The sequence below is a fragment of the Eublepharis macularius genome, chromosome 15, assembly GCF_028583425.1.
Source record: "Eublepharis macularius isolate TG4126 chromosome 15, MPM_Emac_v1.0, whole genome shotgun sequence".
In the NCBI taxonomy this organism is placed as follows: Eukaryota; Metazoa; Chordata; class Lepidosauria; order Squamata; family Eublepharidae; genus Eublepharis; species Eublepharis macularius.
Window position 1 is genome coordinate 18008294 of NC_072804.1, and position 20209 is coordinate 18028502.

Genomic DNA, 20209 nt, shown 5'->3' on the forward strand with positions numbered 1-20209 from the left:
TCAGTGCTCTGTTCTTCCTAGGGCACTCTTGTGATGCTGTGACTCTAACACTTAGTGACATCTCAGGAGTGGTTCTGGGTCTTCTGCAAAATGGCTTTGTCGTTCCACTACTTCTTTCACCTAAAGTACTAGATGTACCTTAAACGGTCTATGATGTTGCAATACATTGCAATTATGTTTTTCTCAACTAACTGGCACCATCTCCTAGATACACTGATTGAAGCCATGGGCTATTTGGCCTTGCCACACACTGTGATGGTCCATGGCCTTCCCTTTTGTTTGCTCCTTTGCTGTCAGGGACCCCTGTCATGGGGGAATGCCCTTGTTAATCCACTGACTGGGTAATCTGTTTTTATGGTTTAGCCCCTGGCTGGTTTTACTGCGCAGATATCTCTTCCAGCAGTACAATGTTCATCGGTCTGTCCTTTCTTTGGCTCTATCATGCCTGCTTCACTATTTTCATTATTCAGGTATAGATCTGCTATGTTTTCATTCCCACTGATGACTTCAGAAATTTTGGACAGCTCCTTTTTCCTGCGCTATAGCAGTAGTCTTATTTTTTTCTCTGAGTGACAATTGCTGCTCCTTGACTACTATATCTTGCATCTCTAAGTGGGTAAGAGTCTACTGAGGCTATTGTTTGGATCCTGCTGTCACACACTCTCTCGAGTGCTTGACTGTTCACCTGTCAGTGAGACACTAAGCATCTGTTGGGAAGGTCCTCCATAGTCTCTTACTTTGAGAGATTCACACCCAGCTCCTTCAATAAGAGAACTTGCTACATTCCCAGTGTGGGACTGCACGGAAGCCATGAAGATGAAAACAGGGTTGCACTTACCTGTAACTGTTGTTCATTGAATGGTCTTCTGTGCAGACATATATCAGTCTGTCCTGTCCTGCTGTGAACTCTCTGGAACCTGTTTCGGGAGGGGGGGCTCCAGTGGCGGCATGAAGAGAACTGAGGGAATAATGCCCCTCTTCTGTTCATGTGTTGTTTTTGGCAAAAAAGCACCAAAGGAAGGAGAGGTGTTTCTAATCTTCTAGAAAGCTCTGGAACTCTTCTTTGCATCTGGCCTGTGCATGTATAGTCCCAGTGTAGGACTGCACAGAAGACCACTTGATGAACAACAGCTAGTGGTAAGTGCAATCCTGTTTAATTCTAAACTGAGCCACAGACTATATGATCACTAGACTGGCAAAATGAAGCTAAGAACAGACAAGGGGATTTCTTCAAATCTTGAAGGAATTCCCAGGTTTACAAAAAAAATTTAAAGAATACATTGGGGGATTAACACTCTCCAGAATAATAGAAACACCATCTGTATCCTTAAATAAAGAATGCCTACTGAGCTCTCAGTGTCCGCTTTGGTGTTTCTAGGTAGCCACAACAGTGTTGCTTAGCTTTCCAAGTCTTGCAGGAGGGTGGAGCAGGGGTGGATTGGGAGGTCAAAACTGCCCTGGAAAAGGTCACACCCCTTAATGCCCTTTGACGGAGGAGGAATCACTGGGCCCAGCAGCCACTGTGCTACCTGGGCTTACTAATGGTCACCATGCAACTTTTGCAACTTATCTATGCTTTATCTGAGGAGACGCTGCCAGAAGGAGGCAAGGGGGTAAAGCTGAAGACTGGGGATGGGTGGGGGGCACTAGTGGGTGGGGAGAAGGAAGCAGGAAAAGGGAATGTTGTGGGGGTTGCCAGTGAAGAGAAAGATGGAACTTTTGGGGAGGGAGGGCATATGGTGTGGTGGTGTGAGATTTCTGGTCCCCCGTTTGTTCAAATATATAATCATGCAGCTGTAATCTTGAGTGGTACCGTGCAAGAAAAAACTTACCACCTTATGCTGCTGTTGTTTCTTTAGATTTTCCTCAGACATAAACTTGGTAGCTTTAAACTTTCAGTGCACTTTCTTATATACCTGTACACACACATTCCCCATAAGAGAATTATAATACAGACTTACCTTACCAGGCTGTAAGAAATAGCATTTAAAATAGGGTTTATCCACAGAGCTTTATTATTTGCATAGTTTTTCTGATAGAACTATTGTGATGCTTTTAAAAAGTTATATGGATTTTGTAAACTTGTTGTGCATGTTGCTAGTTTTAGAGGCCCTCCAAAGAATGGGGAAAGTAGCCTTAATTTTTTTAGTTAGAATAAAGAAGGCTAGGAGATCTACTTAATCATGCGTCTTCTGTATACTATCCTAATATACTTAGAGTACACTCTCTCCAGAGTTAAGCATTTAAAAACTCATTGATTTCAATTTCAATTAATGTTAAAGTTAAACATGTTATTAACTCTCTTGTTAAATCAGTGGGATGTCAAAGTGATTAACTTTTGGATAATTGTGTCCATTGTACATAAAGAGGTCTTGAAAATGCAACATGATAGTATTACTGTATCTAATAGCCAATAAGCCCTTGTGCAGATAGCTAAATCTGTGCACCCTAACCAGCTGCAATTTAGGGTTCTACAAATCTCGAGTAACCACACATGTTTGCAGGAAAATCTTAGTTTTAAAAAGCAGAGTAACCCCACCCATCCATAAGTTAATAGCACGCACAGATATTTCAAAAACCAATCTACAGGAGTTCAGGAAATATTTTGAGTTTCTCCGAAAGGGCATGTGAAATTTGATGGGGGCAAGGACAAGCAGGCAGCAGCTGAGGCAGCCAGCAGGAAGACGGGTGGAGACAAGGGTGTGTGTGGAAATCATTTCTCCTTTCTCAGAAGTGCCCCTCTTGTTTAGTACTTTCAGAGTTATGCTTTTGCTACTCACTATGATGTGATATACTAGTGCACTGGGAATTATAACCCAGTGGCTCAGTCCACTGTTTTCCTCATTTCTTCTGGTAGGAAAACGACTGCTTTAAACTAAGGAGGAGATCTATTGAGAGCCATACCTGCAGACTTTTCTTTGGGGTCTAACCTCAACAGTGTTTTTCAGGAAATTTCAGCAGACTCTCTGAGCTTCAGGGCTGTTGTTCCTTTGAGCAAAACAGCAGTTTTTATCACACTTTTATCCCAGCTACTTCCAAGGAGCAGGCCTATCAAGAGCTTCTGAAGTTGGAGGAAGGCTTCAAACTTTGAGCCAGGTTGTAGGACAGAGTCCCATCACTTTGTGGAAGTAGTTGCAAAATTGTACAGCTCTGTGAGTGGGCAATGTGTGATGTCAGGAAAATGGTTTTTTAAGTGGTGGGAGGAAAGGATGGAAATGTATAAAATTATGTACATTAGGGAATAAATGAAGGGGGGCACTTTCTTCTAAGACTAGAACTTAGGATCGCACAAAGTTTTAAAAATCCTTTTTGTTTCAGAGATATGTGAACTAATTCCGTCTAAAATTCTCTGTTCCTAAGAGTAGTTGTAATGGAATTATCTACACAGTACAGTAAACTCTAAGCTGCTTTAACCATGTGTTTTTACAATTTGCATTTAAAACATGTTTTACCCTAGACTGTGAACCAGAAGAAGTGACTGACTGGTCTATGGATGAAAAATGTTCGTTTTGTAATTTACATAAAGAAACAGTCAGTGTAAGTATTTGTGCCATAAATTGTTTAAAAAGATATTTTATGAGTAATATTTTTCAATCTATTTGAATTTCCATTATTAAAGTCTGTAAATAAATTATTGAAAATTAAATTTATGAAGGAGATCCATGTTTATTTATTTAATTTATTTATAGGATTTGTCAACTTTTTTGGATCTCCCAAATTATGTTCAACCTTTAGATCTGTTGGGTTGTTTTTCTCCTTTTTAGGATCATACAACAGTCATTGGTTCTTTGCAGTCCACACCTACAGAGGAGTTGTCATCTCAGGGCCAGTCCAACACTGATAAAATTGAATGCCAAGCAGAGAATTACCTAAATGCACTCTTTCGCAAGAAAGGTACTATTATTTATTTAGTTTGGTGACATTGTTGTATAATGCCATTTTTAATAGCATCGCTCTAAAATTCATACATTTTAACTCCCCAATTTTCACAATGTAATTGTGCTTATTTTACCAATTTATAGACTTTTTTTCTCTTGTTAAAATATTCAAATAACTTCTTTTAGGTGAAAGGAATAGATTTGCCAAACTTAATTAATTCTAAATTGTTAGTAGTGTTGAAACCTAGCAATATCGTGACAGTATTTTTATTTTACTGACATACACTGATTCTGTTGGTGATTGGGTTTTCCCCTGATTAGGGACCAGAGGAATACAGTCGATAGAGCATTGCTTCTGGATGCAGAAGACCTAGGTTTCAACTTCCCTTTTAGCAAGTCCCGTTCCAATGGTAGCTACAGCTTAAAGCCTCACGTGGCTTTGGTACATAGGTATACTTTGCAAACATTTGTCCCCATATGAGCCTGTGACATACTTTTGTCCTATTAGGAAAGTCCTGAGGAAAATGTTATTTCACTGCAAACCTAAGAATTGCCTTAATATATTAGACTATCTAGTTCCACATTCTCTTTCTAAAAATGTCTAGCCAGTTGATTATTTTCTTGTTGTTCTTTCTTCTAGCAACAGCTGTTATAGATCCAATTCCTAAATAAAGGTGGTCAAAAGACCATCGGGAAGGAAAATTCTACAATACTATAGTGCAACAGTTTATAAACCTTTTCAAGTGATTTTAACAATAATACATAATTACATCATATTACATATCATATCATTTTTCAACATTTTTCAGCAATCTTATTCATAATACATAGAGACAAGAGTCCTCTGCAAGAGGACCTGAGGGTGTGACAGCAATGCAGCAGGAAAAGTCTTTAAAGACTCAAAATAACGTGTCTTCTTTAGCTTTTTTCTTTTTTCTTTTTTAAAATTTTTCAAATGCCAAGATGGAAAAGTACGTGGCTGGTCCAAAGATGAAAGTTGGAAAGCCCAGCGGTGCTTTCCAAAGAAAAAAGAAAAAAAAAGAAAGAAAAAAAAAGAAAAAAGCTAAAGAAGACACGTTATTTTGAGTCTTTAAAGACTTTTCCTGCTGCATTGCTGTCACACCCTCAGGTCCTCTTGCAGAGGACTCTTGTCTCTATGTATTATGAATAAGATTGCTGAAAAATGTTGAAAAATGATATGATATGTAATATGATGTAATTATGTATTATTGTTAAAATCACTTGAAAAGGTTTATAAACTGTTGCACTATAGTATTGTAGAATTTTCCTTCCCGATGGTCTTTTGACCACCTTCATTTAGTGACTGTAATCGAGAACAGCCTTATCTTTTGGCGTTATAGATCCAATTGGCAGATAAGAAGTTCCATAAATTAATCCTATATTTAATGTGCCCTATTATTTTACTGTAATATGTTGCTACAAGTAGTGGTTATCTTTTCATGAGACTGTTCTCCAAAACAAAATTTGGACTTGTAGCCTGGTCCCAATCAAATGTATTAAGAAACAAATCCTATTGATTCAAATGTGTTTTATTAATAGTCTTCTTCCAAGATTTCAAATGTGTTTAGGGTTGTTTTCTTAGCCCATATCTACAAGATTTCCAAAGGCAATGTAAAAAGATTTTGTTACAGCAAGATTTATTATTAGCATGTGTAATGATTTTAAGTTTGTGTGTGTTTCTTTAAATGCTTGGTGTGTTACTGAAGAAGAGTGGCGGGGGTGTGAAACAGAGGGGTAAGTGAGTGAGGTGATTGGTTAATGACTGAGAGTATGGGTGGAGTCGAGAAGTGTGAGTGGAGTGAAATCTGATTGGACAGTAGCAGTACTCTAGGGGCAGAGTGAACTGCAGGTTTTTTTATTTACTGAGCGGAGAGAAAAGTATTCCTTCTGGGCAAAGCAGGCAACCTGTGTGGAAGTCTGAGGGGATTCTCATTCCAGTCAGGCAATTTGTGTGAAGCCTGAACTGTGTGTCCCTGAGAGAAAATATTCAGTCTGGGCAAAGCAGGTGACATGTGTAGAAGCCTGAGGGCATTCTCTTTCTACTTCAGTCAGGCAACCTGTGTGGAAGCCTGAACTGTGTGTGTCTGAGAGAGAAAATTCATTCTGTCTAAAGCAGGCAAATTGTGTGTGTGCCTGAGAAAGTCTTATGTATATCTGAATGACAGATTGATCTATCTAAATTAGGCAAGCTCTGTGGGGAGGCCTCAGTGAATCTAAGTCTGTGTGAAGTTTATTCTCTTGAAGAAGACCTGTGTGGAAAATTACTTTGTGTGACTGAGCCTATGTAAAGAAACTTTAAGAACAGATAACTATCTTTGAAACCATCAGGCTTAAGAAATAGTGTGAAATCAATATGCTTCATGCAATAATAAAGTTTGTTTGGGGGTTTTTTTTGTTCACCCTTCTGCACATGGGTTCCCCCCCCCCCCCCGCCCCAGAATATGTGTGATTTCTGTATATCCCATTCTTATCCTCAAGGCCATATAGTCCCACGAAGGAGCCTAACACTTGGGTCCATTATTCAAGGGAAAAATTAATTAGTTTGGAATTTAATTCCTGGTGGCAGCATTATCTACCCAGAGGATGTAAGAACAAGAAGGTTTAAGGCATAATCTAACTACATGAGAGAAAGGGTGTCATGACAGCATGGCTTTTTAATAACTTTCATCAGCCTTGATTAGTTTTGTGTTGTTTTAATATTGGTTTATTAGATGGTTTTGTAATTATATTGTAGTAAACTGCATTAAAAGCTTTGTGTGGGTAGCCTTGTTACACTGTAGTAACAAAACAAAATTTGAGAGCCCATTTGGTGTAGTGGTTAAGAGCACAGGACTCTTATCTGGAGAACCGAGTTTGATTCCCCACCCCTTCACTTGACACCAGCTGGGTGACCTTGGGTCAGTCACAGCTTCTAGGAGCTCTCTCAGCTCCACCTACCTCACAGGGTGTTTGTTATTGTGGGGATAATAGCATACTTTGTAAACTGCTCTGAGTAGGTGTGAAGCTGTCCTGAACGGCAGTATATAAATTGAATGTTGTTGTTGTTGTTTTGTTGTTGTTGTTGTTGTTGTTAATAACAACAACAACACATTAGAGACCAATGAAATTTTCCAAGGTATAAGCTTTTTGGAGTCAAAGGTTACTTCTTCAGATACAAGTAAGAATAAAGATATTCTTACTATTTGAAAGAATAAAGATCCATCAAGTCTTGTATCCAGGCTAGAAGGTGGGAGGGGTGTTACCAAGAAGGGCCAGCTGGAGTCAGGATGCAGAGGTACAATGCAAAATGTGATCAGCTTGTTTCAAGCAAGAACATATAGGTGAAAAATGCAGAAAATTAGTATATTTAATGAAGTATGAATCCAGTGTCCCTATTCAGTCCGAACTGGGGGGGGGGGGGTTGTTGTTGTCCTGAACCTCTTAATGAATTCTGGTTCCACAGTCTTGCATTATAATGTCCCTTAGAACCTTCTCTGTAGGAGAACTGCCACTCTTAAGTCAGCAGTAGAATGTCCTGGAAGATTAAGATGTTCACCCTCTGGTTTCTGAGTATTGTGATTTTTAATGTCAGATTTGTCCATTTATTCCTTTGTGTAGGGACTGGTAAGTTTGTCTGATGTAGAGACCGAAGGGCATTGTTGATACATATACAGCATTAGGGGCTGAGCAAATGAAAGTACCTTAGATAGTACGGTAGTGTTAGGCTCGGTGATTACGTTTTTAGAGTGTATATGGGGACGACGTTTGCATCTTGATTTATTAAAAGTCCCTGGTCACAGAGTCCATGTCCATGTTCAGTAGTGCATTATTGTAAGTGAGAAGTTAAGGTTAGGGAGCTGTCTGTGGCAAGAAAAGAACTGGGGAACAGTTCATCAGGTCTCATCATGTTCAGTCAGAGTGAATTAAGCTGATGTCTTGCTGCTCAACGGAATGTAAAAGGCATTTAAATTAAAATGTTTTAGAAATAGAAAAGTAGATGAGGGCTGTCAGGATCTAGGCTCTGTTGTGACAAACTTGCAGTGAAATGGTAATAAAAAAGATCAATATGGATTAAAACTTAGCTTCAAAGTTTCTAAACATTTTATTAAAATGCAATTTTAATGCGAAAAAACCTCATTATTATTTACATGGAACTGATCCCATTTATTTCAAGATGTGGTAATTGGTAACTCATCTAACATTAGGACAAACAAAATATGTTACATTTTAAATTGTTTACATGTTTGTGTTTGATGTTAATGAGGATTAATTTCAAAATGAATTTTCTTTAATTTAATGACCATCTAGAACAGGGGTCCCCAATCTTATTGATTCTATGGGAGCTTTTGGAATTTTGGGAAAAGGGCAGTGACATCCACCACAAAATGGCTGCTGTATTATTTGTGTCGATTTCAAAATGTTGAAAGATTCTCTTATGATGGAAGCAGCCATGATTGGTTCTACAATGAAGCAAAGCCTTGGCATTGAGAATTTTGTGGTGCAACAAACTCTACCAGTGCCTCACCCTAGCTGCCATCCCACTCAGGAGCCAGAGCCGTTTACCCTTCCTTTTCACTGTAAATACTATATGGTTTGCAGTATTGTGTTTAAGATACCCAGGGAACAAGGAGTGCAAGAGCATTAAATGCTGCAGTTCACGTGTGTGGTGAATAAAGGCAGCGGCTCAGGGCAGTAGCCACAGGCAGCACTGTTGAGCCATCACTACAAGCAGATCTTTCAGCACATACAAATGTGATGCCTTTTGTATTTTCTTTGAAACACCCCCTGCATCAAGGAGGGGGAAGAAAGCCAAAACCAGCTCTTTGCTTTAGGGATGCTGTTACATTTAACTTTCCAAGAAAGGGGAGGTCTTGCTTCCTAAACAGCTATGGGAAGAGATTTCCAAGCCAAGGGTCATAAGAGAGTCTGTGAATATGTCCACAGCATGGACACACACAGCTCTGATACATCTACCTGGGATAAACTCAGCTCGTCAAGGTTTTTTTGTTTTGCTTTTTTGCTGTACCATTCTCAAGACCCTTTGGATTTTAAGTCCAAGGGTCAGAAAGCAAGAAAGACACCAAGAAACACATTGGTGGTTTCCATGGCCACTAGATGCCATGGAGACCACTTACTTTATTTGAGTTGATCCAATTATATTAATTTCAACGTATTATTCATCTTGCACTTAAATGGTGTTAGATAGGATTGCAAAATCCAAATTCAAAGCCATGGTCAGCCATGAAGCATATGAGTGTCTAGTGACTGTCTCTCACCTTGCTTTCTAAGAAAGTCTTTCACCAGCATATATAGAATAACAGAAAAATAAGCAGTATGTCACACCACTTCTCTGAGTATAATGAGGTCCTGCCTCTGATCCATTAAATACATGTACTCTAACTCCTTTAACTTTCAGGAAAAGACAGACATTATCTTCATTTGCACAGCTTCAATTTTCATAATTTGGAGGAAGGCTTCAAACCTTATCCAAAAGAAAAGGTTGTGTATAAATACTATAATAAATAGTTAAATAATGTTTGTTCAGTGAAGTGGTAGGATAGGGGTAGAATCCACCCCACTGTTAGGCACTGTGTACTTCCTGTTGCAGCAAGCCATTGGTCCTTAGAACGGCTTCATTCATTATCATTTCAATACTTGGGATGGGACCCATAGGTTATCCTGCTCCCTTATACATGGATTGCTGTGATGTGCACCATGATGAGTATGGCATGTACACATATTTTACATGTGTGTGTTACAGTCTTAATAAGCAATGGAGCTATTAATTTGACTTGTATCTGGTTTTCAGCTCTTGTATTGCATAAAGATTCTCCTTAGTCTTCCATTGTGCTTGATTAATAGAATGCTCTGAAAACTCCATACACCTCATGTAAACTAAATCTCTGCTTAATACATTTTTCAGTTCCTATGGTTAGGTTCCAATTAAGTGAGAGGCTGTGGCTCAGTGACAGAGAGCTGCTTTTCATGCAGAAAGGCTCAGGTTCAATTCTTGCCACATCAACTTGAAGCATCTCAAATTTTGTGCTGGATCCAACCCCCTTTATCAAGGAAGTAATATCAGATGCAATTCAGAGAAGCCATGGGGGTGTATGCTTTGGAAGTGTATGTGCAGTTCAGGCCTTTCTCTGCCAGTATTATGTAGAAGAGCTGAATAATTTTTCATGCAAATTATAGTCTGACTATTTTCGTCCTGGAGATGCTGTAGTGCAACTTGTGGGAAAAACTTTGACTATGTATACATTTGTACTCAGCTTTTTGGGTTATGGGAGGCCTTTAACTTTGAACCAACAGTACTCAAAGTAAGAAGGGAATTAGTTGTTATTTCAATAAGTGAGAATTATTGAGCAGACTGACAAGTGACAAGTTCATAAATACTCCACAGCATCAGTGAGTTTTGTTGCAGAAAGAAAGTGTTATTTTATTTTTCTAACTTTATTCTAATTCTTGTGTGTGTTATGCTGTTTTTTCCCTCTAGATCTTCCTCAGAACTGTGATCCTAACATTCCCCTAGTTGCTCAGGAATTAATGAAAAAGATGATCCGTCAATTTGCAATTGAATACATTTCAAAAAGTAGTAAAATGCAAGAAAATAGAAACGGTTCATCATATGAAACAAGTCTGATATGTAAAAGTATCCAAATGAACCAAACGGATAATTCACTTCAGGAAGAACAGGATAGCCCTCTAGACCTCACTGTGAATCGAACACAAGAGCAGAGTACTCAGCCAGGTAAATATCTTTTGTTGTTGTTCATTTGACTTGACTGGAAATGAGCTTCATAAGATCCAGATCCATTTTAAATTACTTCGAATTTATTTTTTAAAAAATGATAATTTATAGTAGAGTAAGGTTGCCGTCCTAAGAATGCTTTCCTGGGAGCAAACCCATTGAATAAACTAGGATTTACTTTTGAGTAGAACTGCTTAGGATTTCTCCCTAAGTAGATTTGAAAGTTTGATGTTTCAACCCAAAGGTATCACAGGTCTTTTTATGACGTTCTAGAATTGCATATGCATTGTTTTGCTGGTGCATATTGAAATGAATATTTGAAAGGGGTAAGTAATCTCTTAGGAAAGGATAACTCAGTGTGCATGTTAGAGTTCTGTACTTATAGGCAGTCAGTAGATCAGGGCAGTTCACAGCAGAAACAGTCACAGGTGACCATCCATCTCTTCCACCATCCACACTTTCTCTTGATGCTGGTACATCTTTTAGACTGTAGAGCCCAGGGGAAAGAAGCAGCAGATGGGAGAGATTCCTGCACATATCCTCCCTGTTACAGCACAAAAGAAGCACTAAGACCAATTCTCTTGTGTTGCCTCTGGTGGTCTTAGAAGCCCAATAAACTGCTGCAAAGGTAGTGTTGAAACCCCAAAATCAGGTTCTGATATAGGCCTCTCCTGTGCAGCAGGCTGGCTGCATGTGTATTGCAACTCCTCATATGTCGTAGTATACTCCACTAGGATGTTTGCTTATTGGCATTTGGAAAGTACTGTTTGGAGTCCATGGCTAGTCAGTATGAAGTCTGAATTACTGCATTTCTACTAAATATACTATCTATCACAAACCAAAAATGTAAAACATAGTTGGGCAAAAATTTAGCTTTGGTCATATCTCTAAAATGCACTATGCCAATATTATTTTTGTGGGGAAACACTCCCTCCCAGCGAATTCATGTTGCAATTGGCCTTCTTCTTCAGTGGGGGAAGGCATCCATACCGATTAGGTCACGTTGTTGTTCCAGGCAGGGCTATGCAAATTTTTGTGTGTGCCTTCCTGGGATCGTTCATGTGCGTCCCTTCAGTTTGAATAGCCCTGCTGCTCCAGGAGGATGCTAGAACTTAGCTCTAACTACCTAGAAGGAAAAAAGTGGGAAGAAGCTACCCAGTTGCCCAGACAGGCAGTGATAGAGAGTAATCCCCTCCCCCCCCCAAAGGATCCAGGACCCTGAGTCTATGGAGAAGAGAACGTGTGAAGGACAAACCCTCCCCATCTGAGGCCTCGGGCAAAGGGGATGGGCAAACAAGAGGTGCTGGTTCCACAGTGGTACAAGCTGACCCATCAGGAGTTTCTGAGGCCTTGGATCTCTCCTTGATCAGATCTGCCTTGCCCTCACCAACATCATCAGCACAACCAGAGCCATCAGCCATCATGGGAAAGGCAAGGAGGGTCAACTTCTTGGTGATGTGGAGGCCACCAGGCTGAGCTGGACTGCCTTCACACCAGGCGTTATCAGCCAAGTGGGTGGTGAGACAATACCTCATCCAATGGCTCTAGCCCCCCTCGATCCCTTTCTGGCAGGCCGAGACCGCAAAATTGGGATTTCCTGGCATGCTGTCTCTCTGGCAAGCTCAGATAGCCATTTTGGGGGCACTGGCTACAACAGGAGCAACAAATATGGTGAGTGTGCCATTTTTTACTGCTCTTTTCAGACCACCCCCTATGGAGTGGATGATGCAGGTTTGAATACGGCCTGGATAAACTCTTCACAAGTTGTGGGCCCCAGCATAAACTTATTTCCCTGAAGCAGAAGGGAGAATTGGATTTGATCAAGAGGGAGCAAGGGGTAGCAGATCATCAGCGGGTGAATGTGCAGAGATTAGAAAATGCCTCCTGAGCATGCAGCCCCTCTATCTCCACAGCTTCAGAGTCCTCAGACTCTTCTACCTCATCAGCTCCAGAAAGAATGCAGCCTGGGTGTAAGCGTGACAGAGCTTCAAATAAAAGTGCTAAGAGGGTCAGATCGGACAGAGTCAGATCCCCATCCGCTCCCCATCCCACAAAGGTTCACAGACACATTCAGACAGGGAGTTCTCTCTCTCTAAGACAGGACTCCGGCACAGAGGACTCTTTTATCTTTTAACCTCTCAGCTATCATGACATCTGATAGGGAGGAGGGAGAGTGGTTGGGGGTGGAATTGGACGTGACAGATATTTCAACCAGGCTGTTCCAGCCAGAGCACTTACAAAGGCTGCTTAAAAAGGTGGTTACCACTTTAAATTACCCCAACCAGGAAAAAACTCCAGAAACTGCCCATCCCGCTCTGGACTCTAGAGGATTTAAAAAGCCACCCCAAAAGGTGTTAGGCTGTCCTTTTCCTGAAAACTTTGATGAAGTTATATATTCAGAATGGTCCATACCGGGATGCAGGTCTACTCTACAATCAGTTTGCAAAGAGGTTTTACACTTTGCCGCCCAGTAGGATCATGGAGGATCTTAAAGTCTCCCTAGTGGATGCTCCTGTAGTGGCACTACACTCAAGCAAAAGAGTGTCAAAAGACAGGGATAATGTATTGAAGGACCCAATGGACAAAAAGAACAAATCTGTACTAAAACGAAAAATTACATGAGGTGGCTTTGCTAGCAATAAGAGCTTTGGTAGTTCTTTCTAATTTCACCTGTGCAGTAGTAATCTGGACAGATGACCCACTACAACAGCCTGAACCAGATCTACTGGCTCTAAAAAGGTCTCTGCTAAAGATTAAGAGAGCTCCCCAGTGTGCTTTGGACGCCTCACAGGACAGCATCCAGTTTTGAGCTAGAGCCCAAGCAGCAAACGTTGTAAGGAGGGAACTCTGGCTGAAACACTGAAAGGTAGATCTAAGTCTAACCTATCCATTGAAAAATATTCAGGTTGACTGCTCTTCAGAGAAAGAGCACGTGATAAAGTCCTGGTTGAAACTAAGGAAAAGAAGAAGCCTATGCCATCTACGTCCTCTAATAAAGAGGACTACAAAGCAAAATCCTTTCAGTCCTTTTGTTCCTACAGAACCAGTGACAACAGGGAATCAAGACCTGGAAGGCAATTTACTTACGAGTCTAAATTCCAAAGGAGAAACAAAAAACCTCCCCCAATCCAGGATGACTCCAGGACTAGGGGACGGCTTTCACTTTTTACCAACAATTGGGAAAAGACCACCACAGATTGATGGATATTATCCATAGTACAAGATTCAATTTTCGACTCTTCCCCCACGTTGTTTATTCAGTCACCAATACCCCAAGATATAAACAAAGCAGACCTGATGCAGAGGCAATACAACACCTGCTGGAAATTGGGGCCATATAGCCTGTCTCCTTTCAACAACGTTTCCAAGGGGCATTTTCTGTCCTCTTTTTAGCCCCCAAGAAATCAGGGAACTGGAGGGCTATATTGAACATAAAAGACATCAATCTCTGGGTGATGTGACAAAAATTCCAAGTCCATTTTACAGTCAATACAACAGGGAGACTTCCTAATGTTCTTAGACCTCAAGGAAGCCTACCTGCACATCCTCACACATCCATCATCCAGGAAGTACCTTTGGTTTGCCTTCAGGGAGCAACACCAGGGCTTTTTTTCAGCCAGAATGCGGTGGAACAGAATTCCGGCACCTCTTGAAAATGGTCAAAGGGCCAGTGGCCCCGCCCCCTGATCTCCAGACAGAGGGGAGTTTAGATTGCCCTCTGTGCAGGCGCGGAGGGCAATCTAAACTCCCCTCTGTCTGAAGATCAGGGGGCGGGGCCACCAGCCATGTGACCATTTTCACTGAGAGCGATTTAAACTTTAAAAAACCCCCCTTTGTTCCAGCTGACCCAAAGTGATGTCATTGTGCAGTCCTGAGTTCCACCACTGAGTTCCACCACCTCTTTTCCCAGAAAAAAAGCCCTGGCTGTTCCCAGGACAGAATTTTAAGACGTATATAAATTCGTGTCTCCGTTAATAAGGAGCATACACAGGCTTGCCTCTAAGCAGGCCTTTCTGAGTGACACGTTGGGGTGTGTGGGAAACACCTAGATTCTCTTCCACTTTCCTCTTGTCAGGTTGTGGGCATTGTGTTCTTTGTGGCAGACTGGCTTTCATGTCCTGTAGAATGAGTGAAGAGACAAGGCCTTTAATGGTAGCTGGTGCTGGTGGGTGGCAGAGCAAAACTGGGTTCAGTTCATGTGTGATGTGGAACTGCTTGCCAAAAAACCCCCAAAACCTCCTAACCAGGGCTTTTTTCCAGCTGGAACGTGGTGGAACGGAGTTCTGGCACCTCTGGAAAATGGTCACATGGCCGGTGGCCCTGCCCTCTGTTTGGAGATCAGGGGGCGGGGCCACCAGCCATGTGACCATTTTCTCTGAGGGCAATTTAAACTTTAATAAACTCCCCCCTTGTTCCAGCTGACCCAAAGTGACATCATTGTGCGGTCCTGAGTTCTACCACTGAGTTCCACTACCTCTTTTCCCAGAAAAAAAGTCCTGAACAACACTATTAGTATAATAGTGTTGTATAATAGTATAATATCCTCATCACTGAGGATTTACAAAGTACTGATTACCTTGGTGGCAGCCTTAAAGACAACAAGGGATGCATACGTAACCCTATTTGGACGATATCCTCATAAGGGCACCAGACAAGGAGTGGTGCAGTTCGCGCATACAGACAGTAGTTCATTTTCTCCAAGACCATGGGTTTCTGATAAACGCTCAAAAGAGTCAGATGTTCCCATCAGAGAGTTTAATACACCTGAGAGTCAAGATATACACACTAGTAGCAAAGGTTTACCTGCCCCTGGAAAGACAGACAAAAATTAAAAACCTAATTATGACTCTGCTGCGTCAAAAGAGAGCATACATAATGACACTAGCACAACTTTTGAGACTTCTCATATTTATAATAAACTTAGTGACATGGGACAAATTCCACACGAGAATGCTGCAGTGGATGCTGATCTCTTACCAAAGGGACATAAAGGAAAAAAGACACAGAAGCATCAAGCTGACTACTGCATTAAAGCACTCTCTAAAATGGTGGATATCTCTGTCCAATCTATCGCAAGGAGTCCCCCTTTGCCAGACTCATCAAATCATAGTAATGTCAGATACCAGCCTGAGAAGTTAAGGAGCCCACTGCTTAGAAAAGGTAGTTCAAGGGAAGTGATCCCCAACAGAGAGACTGAACAGCATAAATTGGCTGGAGCTCAGAGCAATAAAACTGGTGTTGCTAGCCTTTCAGAAACAGATTCAAGAGAAGTCTGTGCTGGTAAGGATGGACAATATAACTGCCAGAGCACACACAAACTGTCAAGGAGGAACAAGAGCCCTTCCTCTGCACCAAGAAACTATCCAGATTTTCCAATGAGTAGAGAAACACCTAAAAAAGGTCTATGGGCTCAGCATATCCAAGGAACATTAATCACACAGGCCGACTGGTTGAGCAGGCAAGATGTGGACCAGGCCAAGTGGTCTCTGAACGACCAAGTGTTCCAAGTCATAATAAAACATTATGGAGCGCCAGTGATAGACCTGTTTGCATTTGCCAAGAACCAGTACCAAGATTCCTGTCCAGGTTTGATGAGAGTGAGGCCGAAGGGACAGATGCCCTGTATCAGACCTGGCCGAAAGGCCTACTTTATGCCTTTCCTCCACTGCTGATCACCAGCAGAATGTTGGCCGAGATAAGGCAGGAAAAAGCAGACATTCTGTTAGCTCCGTCCTGGCTGAGGAGAATGTGATTTTCCGAACTGATATAGATGTCAATCAGGAGGCCATAGAGGCTTCCGATCACAGACAGTCTACTGTCCCGGGGACCCGTATACCATCTAGATCCATATAAATTGAATGTTGTTGTTGCTGTTGCTGTTGTTAGGATTGCCTAGAGAAATCACAGGCATTATGTTCCAGACCAGACAACCCACCACTAGGAAAATATACAACTAATCATGGGCAACTTATTCTTGGTCTACTAGCCAGAATAAGGATCCGTGGAACCTGTCTAGACAGGTCATTATTAAGTTTCTACATACGGGTTGAAAAAAGGTATAAGACCTAATACATTAAAGAGACAAGTGGCGGCCCTTGCCGCTGTACTTAGCAACAGCGGATTATGTAACTTAGCCTCTGATAAGCAAATCAGACATTACATAAAGGGGACAGCACAACTAGCGTCCTCTGTACAACACAGATTTCCAGCATGGAGTCTGTCCAAAGATTTACAGGCCCTCATAAAAGCATCTTTCGAATCCTTACTAACTGCAGAATTAAACATTATGTCCTGGAAAGTTGCATCCTAGTTGCTATTACCTTGAAAAGAGTGTCAGAGCTAGGGGCCCTTTCAATACAAAAGGAACTTTGTATCTTTCATAAGGATTCAGTGGTACTTAGAACTGATCCTTCCTTCATCCCAAAGGTACTCTCCCCTTATGACATCAATCAGCAATTGTCGCTTCCTTCATTCTGCCCTAAACCTAAACATCCTAAGGAGGTTTTATGGCATAAGTTAAACATCAGGAGAGAACTCTGTATCTATATAAAAAGAACAGCCACTCTCAGAAAACCTGACTCCTTTTTTGTCTCCCATGGGACACAAATTCAGGCAAAAAATTTCAAAATCATCCATAGCCTTTTGGATAAGAATGTGCATTTGCCAGGCCTATTAGGTCCAAGGCCTCAGAGCCCCCACAGGTGTAACAACTCATTCCACCAGGACAGCAGCCACACCGGCTGCTTTTTGTACCAGGGATCCTGTAGAGGAGATTTGTAGAGCGGTGACATAGTCATCCTTTAACACTTACGTTAAGCACTATAGAATTGATCAGCAAAATTCTGTAGAAGCTGCATTTGGGAGACGGGTACTCCAAAGAGTGCTGGAACAGTAATTAAGTTTTTCCCACCCGAGCTATGCTTGGTTACCTAACCAGTATGGATGCCCATTAAAGGAGAATGAAACATTGGAAAGAACTTACCTGAAGGTTTCTTCTCTTCAGTGGGGTGAATGCATCCAGTTCTCCTACCCAAGTTGCAGGATTTCATTCGGTTGCAGGTAAGAAACAGTATTAAGGAAAAAGAACTATAACTCTGTTTTTGGAGTTCTAAGTTTTAAAAAAATTGTTATAATAAAAGATTGAAATGAACATCCTGAGCTAGGCTATTTTATGTCTGGAGAGGATGCACACACATGATCCCAGGAAGGTGTACACAAAAATTTGCATAGCCCTGTCTGGAGTGAGAGGAGGTGTGACTAACCAGTATGGATGCCTTCGCCCCACTGAAGATAAGTGTCAGGTGCTCAGGATCACCTGTCATACCCCGGAAGCTGATGCTGTTGTAGTGATTCTGTACTACAAACACTAAGAAGGCTCCTCCAGGACCCAAAAAGCTACCAACAGCCAAGGGGAAATCCCCACTGGAGGTCTAACAAATTATCTACACATTCATGAATAACTTAATATAGGGATTTTTTTATAACTATTTAAATATTTTATATAGAAAGTGCAATGTGCTTTAACTGTTTTGTACATATAAATAGATAAATGCAAATACAATTACTATTAAATTTGTAATAGTAATTGTATTCACATTTATCTTTTTATATGTACAGAGCACTTTAAGCACATTACACCTATGTAAAATATTTAGTTATACAAAAAGTCCTATATTAAGTTGTTCATGAGTGTGTAGATAATTTTGTTAGACCTCCAGTGGGGATTTCCCCTTGGTTGTTGGTAGCATTGTGATTCTCTCACTGGGATTGGGAAACTGAGAACGGGAAGTGGTTGTTGATTCCTGCTGTAATCTCTGATCTCTATGAATCCCACAGCCTGTTTTCTTGCTTCCAGCATTGAGGACTAGAAGGAGGGGGGTAGCATGGGGAACCTTTATCTGCTTTAGGCTTATCTGTAGCCGCCAGTCCTAGCAAAGATGGCATAAGAGCATGAAACTGGCATCTTTAAATAACTTCTGAAGTGAAGTTTGTTGAGAGTTGCCTGGCAACCTTACAGATTGCTAGGACTGCTTTAACATTCAGACCTGAATCACCGTAGATTCCTAACTCTGAGCCATGGCTGCTGAGGGAGGCAAGGGGACCGGTGCTGCAGAGCCAACTGAGGGAAGCCTTGAAGACCCTGCCAAACAGCATGGGCCCAACGCAAGGGTGTAGGCTGGAGCCGGGGCAAGGCCCCACACCGGTGTTTCCTGGCTGCTTCATGACTACAGCTCCTGGATGGAGGGGTCTTCGGTGCAATGGACTCCGTGAGTGGCGTCAGCCAGGAGGGAGCTGGAAACGAGAGATCATTGAAGGGCTCAGCTCCACTGACTGAGTCTGCTCCAATGGGATGAGTTCCCTGAAGGAGATGGGGAAGGTGTTGAGGATTACGGAGGAAGAGGAATGCTGGAAGCACCCTCCAGTGACAAAAGTGCAAGAGATCTGAGCCGAGATGGGGGAGATGAGATGTGACTTGTATGCCTTTATGGAGAATATCCAGCAGATGATGAAGGCGGCCTTCAACCTGGCCCACTGGATCAAGCCGCCCAAGTGCTGCCAGGACAGCTGCCTACCCTTCCCCCAGACGGGCAAGGAGCTCAGGCGCCACCAAGCCCAACTGCCCATCCACCCCCAGATGAGCAAGGAACTCCAGTGCCATGGGGGTTAACCTGTGCGCCCAGCAGGAGTGCCAGCTGGGCTTTTGCCTGCTCTCCGCCTCAGCCACAGTGGGGACTACAGAAACTAGAAGCCCACATTGAGGGGGATCCAGAGGAGTTGGGATACTTTCTAGTGCAAGTTCTAGAGAGTGGTCACACCTTCCTTGATGAAGCCAGCTAGGTTTGCTACTTGGGCTCCCAATTGGGAGGAGAAGTGGTCAAATGGTATGTGATTCTCTACACAGCTAAAGCCCCAGAGCTGCAGAGTGTGAGTGCTTTCATGCATGCAATGTGGGCGCAGTACGCAGATCCTCTTGACGAGACAGCGAGAACTAAACTGAAGTGCACTGCTAAGGTACAAGACTGGACTGAATCAGTGAAGGTGAAGCTTTTCCGTGCTAGCTTGAACCCAGACTTGTTAGCCAAAGCCATGGTGCAAGATAACCCACAGACCCTGCTGGGGCGGATCCAACTGGTGTGTGAGATTGAAAACAGAGAGGAGGTTGTAAAGCTGCTTCGCTTACAACACCAAGCTGGCCAACAGCGTAGAGCTGGCGAGAGCAGAAGAGGAGACAAGCCCCACATGAGAGGATCAATCCCGTCAGGCGAGATGGAGAGGAGGAGGAATCAAGGTTTGTGCCTAAAGATTGGCAGGGCGGGCCACGTCGCCACAGAATGCCAGGGGGTGAGAAAAAGTTGGCCCGAGAGAGAGCTGGGATCCCGGAGCAGCCTGGCTGGGAGGCCAAGGCAGAGAACTAATCCCTGGGTAGAACCTTCCTAAGCGGAAGCTGTACTCTATGAGCCCAGCCAAGAGAGGGGAGCTCCTCAAGTTCATCGAGAAAAACCTTGAGAGGGGCTTTATCTGAACTGCAAGTTCTCCTCATGCCACCACGGTGCTGTTCCATAAGAAGAAGAATGGAGGC

At 42.2% G+C, this 20209-nt stretch overlaps 1 protein-coding gene across 2 annotated transcripts in view; it reads left to right on the plus strand.

The window, feature by feature from the left end:
- Positions 1 to 20209, plus strand: part of LCORL (ligand dependent nuclear receptor corepressor like) — a 119678-nt gene that overhangs the window by 56170 nt on the left and 43299 nt on the right. For both annotated transcript variants that reach the window (XM_054999460.1, XM_054999458.1), the window contains exons 3-5: positions 3458 to 3537; positions 3765 to 3894; positions 10375 to 10629. In XM_054999460.1, the coding sequence (XP_054855435.1) occupies positions 3458 to 3537; positions 3765 to 3894; positions 10375 to 10629 (465 nt within the window). The remainder of the gene's footprint in view (positions 1 to 3457; positions 3538 to 3764; positions 3895 to 10374; positions 10630 to 20209) is intronic.